Source organism: Cyclopterus lumpus, chromosome 5 (genome assembly GCF_009769545.1).
Source record: "Cyclopterus lumpus isolate fCycLum1 chromosome 5, fCycLum1.pri, whole genome shotgun sequence".
Lineage (NCBI taxonomy): Eukaryota > Metazoa > Chordata > Actinopteri > Perciformes > Cyclopteridae > Cyclopterus > Cyclopterus lumpus.
Window position 1 is genome coordinate 17,503,425 of NC_046970.1, and position 7,904 is coordinate 17,511,328.

General features: G+C 39.2%; 2 protein-coding genes across 2 annotated transcripts; one reads left to right on the forward strand and one right to left on the reverse strand.

Annotated features, from left to right (window-relative positions):
• The first annotated feature begins 594 nt into the window (after positions 1-594).
• Positions 595-5,065, forward strand: akr7a3 (aldo-keto reductase family 7, member A3 (aflatoxin aldehyde reductase)). Its single transcript, XM_034532969.1, has 7 exons — positions 595-1,038; positions 1,891-2,078; positions 2,176-2,280; positions 2,640-2,736; positions 3,108-3,207; positions 3,355-3,484; positions 4,778-5,065. Exons 1-7 carry the CDS (start codon positions 738-740, stop codon positions 4,937-4,939), a joined length of 1,083 nt encoding a protein of 360 aa, XP_034388860.1. The 5' UTR covers positions 595-737; the 3' UTR covers positions 4,940-5,065.
• On the reverse strand, positions 4,095-7,714 carry mrto4 (MRT4 homolog, ribosome maturation factor). The gene is made up of 8 exons (XM_034532970.1): positions 7,604-7,714; positions 7,304-7,362; positions 7,098-7,201; positions 6,932-7,013; positions 6,775-6,842; positions 6,541-6,692; positions 5,699-5,775; positions 4,095-5,609 (listed from the first exon to the last, which is right to left on the reverse strand). The coding sequence occupies exons 1-8, from the start codon at positions 7,629-7,631 to the stop codon at positions 5,469-5,471; spliced, it is 711 nt and encodes a 236-aa protein (XP_034388861.1). The 5' UTR covers positions 7,632-7,714; the 3' UTR covers positions 4,095-5,468.
• Positions 7,715-7,904: the final 190 nt, after the last annotated feature.

Sequence of the window (7,904 nt, forward strand, 5' to 3'; positions counted from 1 at the left end):
TTACTTATAATGTCACATCTCGTCTGTGTCCAGGGAACAGTTTGGTATAGACCCTAGGCGATTTGAAACAACTGGTTGTTACTCGTGTAATATGTAAATAAAGTGTTGCAATATTATTTTTGTATTATGATAGTCTGAATAATATTTATAAAAGCATCGCTAAACATGTTTGGAAGTGTTTTAATATCCGCCCAACCAGTTGTTGGGTAGAACATTACTAGTATTCCATTCCTGTTGCTCAGTGTTCGCAATGTTTTAATATCCGCTCAAGGTAACCAGTTGTTTTCAGATCACCTAGAACAAACTGTTCCCTGGACACAGACGAGATGTGACATTATAAGTAAATGTTTTAATTATTGGTGGCCGATAATGAGGACATGATCATTTTGCTCGACAGAGATCGAATCCAGGTCGTTGCGATCTTTCTATAAATATGTTCTTCTTACATGTATTTTTTCATACGTGATGTAGTGCTCACTTAAACAATCGGAATCGCCGCAATGTCTGTGAAGTGTGGCTTTAAGAACTCCAGCAATATGTTTGTGAATGTGTGACGAATCTGGTGACCGAGACAGACCACCGCTGCAGCTGTTAAGCGAACACAAGGCACGCACGCGCAGTGAAACAAGTAGGTTTGAAAACCAGTTGGGGCGTAACACCGGTTAAGTATTTTACGACGCTCCCATAAAACGAGAGAACTCTAACCCCTGGACGCATGCTAGTTCCTGCATTATAGCATGCAGCGGGTAATGACAGTAGGCCTACGACTTTGCACACTTGGACAGTGTCACGTTATTAAGAACGTCCGCACACAATTGACGAGATTTGTGGCTCGTCGAAACATGTCGTCGTCTCAAACTAAGCGGCCGGTTTCCTTACTGGGAACTATGGCGTTCGGTGGCCGAGCCGATGCGGCGGTGAGTTCGGAAATGGTGAAGACTTTCCTGGAAAGGGGACACAACCGGGTGGACACGGCCTTAATGTATATGGATGGAAAGTCGGAGACGGTCATAGGGGGCATGCACCTTCCTAAAACAGGTATAGAAGAAGCAGCCATATTGTTAATGACTGCTAACCCGAACCGCTTTTCTAAAGTGGACTAACCGAGCTGCTGGTTGGGTTGGCACCAGCTTGGAATTGTTGGTACCCAAAATGCACCAAACTCCCCTTTTACCTGTCGTGTGACTTTTTCACGGTTAAAGCGTTATAATGTGTGCTTATTTTATTATTTAGGGAACCGTCTGCAATATTTAAGACGCATGTTACCATTTGTTGTTACTAGAGCAAGGTGAAAAGTAACTAAGTACAATTACTCAAGTAATGTTACTCTACTTAAGTACAATTTTGAGGTAAGTCTTTCCATTTTCCGCTACTTATTGCACTTTCACCACACTGCATTTATCTGATAATTCTAGTTACTGTTTCCATTTCAGATCATTAATACAAAATATAATCAACATCTATCTATATATATATATTGATGGTGTAATATTAAAGGTTAAGATAACACTGTATTGATTCCTAGAGAGTTCCATAATGTACCCAGCAGATAAAGTAGTTAAATTGAGCTCCATCCTTATCAGCTGAAACATTACATTCATGAACTCATAAATGCATCAATAATTATAATCCAACATTATTCTTAAATGGGCTGTTCTGCAAGATCACTTTTACTTTTGGCACTCTATTTTGACTGTGAATACTTTTGTTCTTTTACTTAATTCAAACTTGTTCTTGTAATTTTACACTGTGGTAATACTACTTTTACTTAAGTCAAATATATGAACTAAGGAAAGCTAGTTTTCATCTGCAGTCACATTCCACAATAAAAACACTTCCACTCACATCCTGTAAATGAGATACTTTTATTTCATTGTTTCTGTGTATCAGTAAGCATAGCGACCAAGGCCAACCCCTGGGATGGGAAGACGCTGAAGCCAGAGAGTGTGCGCTCTCAACTTGAAACCTCCCTTCAGAGGCTGCAGACTGATTGTGTGGACCTTTACTACCTCCATGCCCCTGACCACCAAAACCCAATCCAGGATACCCTGAGGGCCTGCAATGAACTCCACAAAGAGGCAAAGAGACCAGATACCTCTCTCTGAGTGTTCATTTCAAACGTACTTGATAATGTTTCATTAACTTTCTAATTCAGTGTGAAACTATTGCCTTCAGGGAAAATTCAAGGAGTTTGGTCTTTCAAACTATGCATCGTGGGAAGTGTCTGAAATTGCCAACATCTGTAGACACAACAACTGGATTGTTCCCACTGTGTATCAGGTATTCTGGCATGTTTTTTTGTTTTTTTTAACCTCATAGTTTGTTAATGTTGCATTCCCAAGTGCCCGTGGGTTAGAAATACTAGTCTTTAAAATGCTCATATCTGGGCTAGAAATTCCTGTTTTCAGAGTGAGCTGATAAATCTTTTGTGCACATGCCGATTAAGAATTACAGTAATTTTCATTACGGAGAGAAATCATGCTTAAATATCCTTCATAAAGAAACTCAGCCCCAATTGTTTTCCCATCTCAATTGTATCCTCCATGTTATGTTTCTTTCCTTGTTTAAAATGCTTTCCACTGAATTTAACCTCTTTCACTATTTTTTATACCCTAACTTACCTCTGAAACCTTTCATAGGGGATGTACAATGCCATGACAAGACAGGTAGAGACAGAGCTGCTGCCATGTCTGAGATACTATGGAATGCGCTTCTACGCATACAATCCTCTAGCAGGTGCATATCTTCCGTCCTTGCAGTCACCATTTGAATTGTTCTGTCAAAAGAAGATACTTATAGTGGGTGACAAATGTTGCCAAAAAATTAATCTTTAGGATTTTGCTGATTCCCTGAGTTTGACTGCCACCACGAGGATGACATTAGTGGTTTTGAGTGAAATGTCTCAAACACTTAACTATTGGAGTACAATACAATTTGGTACAGGCATCCTTGTTGCCCTTAGGATTGATAGTAATCTCTTTGGTGCTCCTTTAACTTTTCATCCAGCAACATGTTAGCATGCTGGAATGAAGACTGGAGCATTTTCCTGTAGCTCAAACCGTCACTGTAATTTTAACTTGAATTCTGACATCATTCCTCCTCTGCAGGTGGCCTTCTGACAGGAAAGTACCATTACCAAGACAAAGATAGTTCCAAGCCTGAAGGACGATTCTTTGGTAACACCTGGGCTGCAGCATACAGGGACAGGTAAACGACCAGCTGCTGGCTTTTGAGATGCTCCCAACCATTCTCTTGTTTAGTTGTTTCATATCAGAGATTTCAGCATGTCTACGCTCATGCACATTGTCAACTGATGAAGCGCTGAAAGCAATTGTGCCCGTCCTCTTCTGTCAGATACTGGAAGCAGAGTCACTTCGAGGCAATAGACGTGGTACTGAAGGCCTTGGAGACAGCGTACGGCCCAGAGAAACCCAGCCTGACTTCTGCTGCCATGCGCTGGATGTACCATCACTCCCAACTGAAGGTACCCATTGTGAATGGATCACTGCAATGGCAGGCACATTTTGGTTATTATCATGGGGAGATTACAATATATATACACAAGATTAGAAATTTTAACTCTATGGTTAAATGTAGTTATCTTACTCTGTGTTGGAGCCAAAATGGGCTTTGTTGTTTGGGGGAAGCACTGAGTGGATGGGGACATGTAGTTCCTTTGTTTGAGCACAGGGTGGCACATTCACTTCGGGAGGGCATATAGGGAGGTGCCAGGTGATGGGAACAGGTGTGTCTGTGAATGGATGGGAAGTAGTTTTGACCGTGCATGTGTCAAGTCGGTAATATTTTATCACTGAATAAAAGGTAAAGGATATACATCGCCTGGAAATTGGAATTGTTTGTGGCGCGTCTAGACATGTTCTCCCATTCGCCATGCACCTAGTGGCTCAAACCTTAAAGTTGGTTAAGGTTTGAGCTTCTACACTGTGCACAATATTTTATTACTAAAATAGGAATTCACCTAATTTGTTTTGCAGCAGCATTTAGTCTCAAGAATCTCAACACTTGTCAGTTCTGTATCATAATCAGTGGTCAAGCATGTCACTTTACATCACAAAATACATTAGTGCACATACTGAGAACTATAGCTAACTTATTTATTAATCAGCAAAACATTTTCTACATTGAATCATTGTTTGGTTTACAAAACAGTGACAATTGCTTGTCACAATTCCTCAGTACATGTTGACATCTTTAAACGTTTTGTTTCAGTCAATCCATAGTTCTAAACCCAGAGAATTCTTGGCATTTCTGCTTTAAAAATGAGTTAACCGTATAATCAATCATGTTTTTATTTTGTCAATAGACAAATTGTTGCAGCTTTAAGAATGATCTTTTGTAGTTTTTATAGAAAGTGAAAGTTTGATTTCATCCGTCATTAACATTAAAAGGCTGAATCTGCCCTTTTTGACCTGACAGTGGATTACTGTACACACAAATGCTTACCAGCATAATTTCTAAATCAACTTCAATCCTCCAGAAATAGGCATTTTGTGTATTCATTATCATTTTACGCAAACTTACAGGCTAATTGTAGAATCATAGGCAGCTGTGATTTGGGCACATGGACCGTTTGTTAATGCCAAACTCCTGGCTACTTTTTCATGTGAAAGTGCCTGGTCAGTTGTTGTATATTTAGCCTCCACACTAGTCAAAGGCTGTATTTGGTGCTTACAGTAGCTGGAAAACATTATCCTATCCAACAATTTGAAATTAAATTCATAATCTCCTTGACCATAAACAATGTCTGCTGTTACAGGGGGATCTTGGTGATGGAGTCATCATTGGCATGTCAACTATTGAGCAACTCCAACAAAACTTGGCTGCTGCAGAGGAGGGTCCTCTAGATGAGAGAGTGGTCGCCTCCTTCAACGAGGCCTGGAATCTCGTCGTCCACAAGTGTCCAAACTACTTCCGCTAAAGAGCCTAAATCTGTCAGTTCAATCAAGTTAATATAAAGCAATCTGCTAATGACTTTGCCATATACTTTTTTTTCCTGAAAGCAATTGATTTTTGTATTAATAAATAAATCGGAGACCACTAAGTATTCATTTCAAAAGCACTTCATTGTTAATGTACAAATGTAAAAATGAAAACTTTCCAAGATTTCTCAGGTAAAAATAACCATTTCTGGATTTTGCCTAAAATTAAACTAATTTTCTCAAAGTGATTTTTCTTCCACTGAATGGCAAAATACTTGCATGCAATACGAACATCCATACGATTACATGCAAGAGAACTTTTGACTCCGGTCACCAGTTTACACAACAACTCCTCAATCCAAAGCTATATTCAAGGTGAAGGACAGATGTTCATGTTTTGGGGTGAAAAATAGGACAGAAGAGAGATGACAGGACAGTGCTGGCAGTCAGGGTGACTGACTGGTTTCCACATTAAGGTCCCTCTGCTGTTGAAAGCCAGCAAAAACGACTTCTGCCCTTGCAGATGTTTTATTCGTCATCGTCGTCTTCCTCTTCACTATCCTCCATGGTCACATCTTTACCAGCAACGTTCTCAAACTCGACGGTTTCCGAGTTCCACATACATTTGATCTGCACCTTGAATTCTGCCATCTCGATGCCAAAGAGTTTCTACGGAGCCAATTGGAACCGATCAGTCAGACAAATGCAACACAGTTCTGTATGTCAAAGTGTTTTGTAGTCAAACAGTCAGAACTCACCAGAATACGAGCCTGCTCAGGAGTGAGCACGTCTCCCTCCTTACAGACTGCATGGTCCTTCAGTAGTGTCACCACTCCTTTAATAACACATGATACAAAATGTGATTATAATTATATCCAAATAACTGGTATGGAAAAAATAAATCATGTCAGAGTGCCAATGGTTATTGTTCAGAGAAGAAAGGGGTGTTTACCTGTTGTACTCAAACATGTTTAAAAGGATAAGGGTAATACTGGCCAATGCCTGATAAAGCAAATTCCTCTGTGCTGTAGATCTCCATTTTGTCCAAATTTACTAAAAACACATCAGTAAGCCACACTGTTGCAGTGGCTATCATGTTCCCTCATTACACTGAATATGAGCACTGTAGTTTGTTTCGAGTAAATTTCTCATCCACCGTCCTGCTGCCATAAATACTCAAGAGCATCAAATGTGTTATCAATCCCTAACTGATGGGAAACACCCGATAGTCGCCTTTGACAACAAATATGTTGTGTAGAAAATCATGTTTAATGTAATACATAATGTAAGACTGTAGTGTATTAGTCTTGCGTGTGTAATGAAGGCGACGGGTATATGAGCAAGAGGGTTATGACAAAGTAGTATATCCCAATTATATGCATACACCAAACAGTATGTATTAAAAGTAATAATACAAATCTGATCTAGAACGCAACTTCTCAATTTGTGACCTCATATTAAAAATGTGGTGCTGAGTGCCAAAAACACAGAATGGGTAAGTCAGAAAACAGAAGAAATTGTTGGTTTTGGTCTTTAAATAGGATTTTTTTTGCTAATAAAAAAAACACAGAATAATGACAGTCATAACCTGTAATTATACCTTTCTTGAGAGCAGTAGGAAGTCCTAATTGTCTCAACTGGGGCTCCATTGAGTGAGGAAACTGTTCAAGGGGTCCCTCATTTAGAGTTGTGTCCATCTGTGCACGATTGCCTGATCGTGCGAAATCCATCTCTTTGAAATCGTCAAAATACCTGTGGATTGAGAACATTGTTATATTTAACAATATTTGGAGAATAACTGAAATGGAGGCGCATTAAGTGAAGCCTAACTTACTCTTGCACCTCATCCTTTGTTTTGTTAGTGAATAGTACTCCAACTTCCCCGCGAAGATACTTGCTGACCTGCACATTATTAAAAAGTCAAATAATTAAGTCTTTGCAATAGAAGATTACATTTTCTGGGGTATCACCACACCTAAGCTCTCACATACCTTGTGCAAATTATCTTTGTATTCGTCCGTTTCTCTTTTACCCAGGGCAATCACCATGACTTTATTTTTGCCGAAGAAGAATCTGTGGAAGATAAGAATTAGGCATCTTTACTAAACACTTATTACATTAATATATATATAATAAATAAATGAGCAGACAGGTTACCTGCTGTGTTTCCATGCTGTCCTGATATCTTTCAGTTTGTTATTCCTCATATTGGCTACAGAGAATATGAACAAGTTTCTGTACGTGTCCACACATTTCCGTAACTAAAAAAAAAAAGCAAAAAGATGGAGAATTTAGAGTGAAACATGTTAGCAACTCCAGCTAATCCTTGTTAGCTTAGCACACAGCCTGGACGGGACACTCACCTCTTCGATTAATTTCTGTTTAGACTGCAGCCCTTTCTTGGCTGTTTTCGTTAACGAAACTGAGGAGAAGATCAGGTAATATGTAGTAAGTTAGCAATACGCGTGATAAATAGCAGCAATCAGTTAACTGTTACAGCGCCCATGTTGCCGTTTCCCCCAGAAAGAGAAGCGAATGCTAGCTTGTTAACTAACTTACGTCACTTTTCAGTTGTCGAACACAAATGATAAATACAATCAACTAGGTAAAAAGATTAGCCGCTTAAAGAGTTTGTACATTTTGCAATTTGGATTTTAACTTACTTTTCTTGTCTCTCTTTGACTTCGGCATGGTTTCCTCTCACGATGCTGGAGCAGCAGACGCACACGTGAAGTAAAAGGACCCCAAATGTTACGGTTTGGTGAAGCCGACATTGTGGTGCCTGACTACAAAAATAATATAAACAGTTTTAATCAAAAATGTATGCTGGTGTCCATAAATTAACTAATGCTACCCAAAAACATACCATCACGGTAGCTTTATTTATGTTATTTATTTATGTTATTTTTAAATTGACATTCCGAATAAATGGGGCAAAATCATTGAAAATGTGTGCAACGCATA

What these genes read in the sequence shown, in the direction of transcription:
- akr7a3 (XM_034532969.1), top strand. Translation starts at nt 738, where the DNA reads ATGCAGCGGGTAATGACAGTAGGCCTACGACTTTGCACACTTGGACAG. An exon ending in CATGCACCTTCCTAAAACAG is followed by an intron (nt 1,039 to 1,890) that starts GTATAGAAGAAG and finishes TCTGTGTATCAG; the next exon opens with TAAGCATAGCGACCAAGGCC. An exon ending in ACCATCACTCCCAACTGAAG is followed by an intron (nt 3,485 to 4,777) that starts GTACCCATTGTG and finishes CTGCTGTTACAG; the next exon opens with GGGGATCTTGGTGATGGAGT.
- mrto4 (XM_034532970.1), bottom strand. Translation starts at nt 7,631, where the DNA reads ATGCCGAAGTCAAAGAGAGACAAGAAAA. An exon ending in TCCTACTGCTCTCAAGAAAG is followed by an intron (nt 5,776 to 6,540) that starts GTATAATTACAG and finishes GTGTTATTAAAG; the next exon opens with GAGTGGTGACACTACTGAAG. An exon ending in CTGAGCAGGCTCGTATTCTG is followed by an intron (nt 5,610 to 5,698) that starts GTGAGTTCTGAC and finishes TTGGCTCCGTAG; the next exon opens with AAACTCTTTGGCATCGAGAT.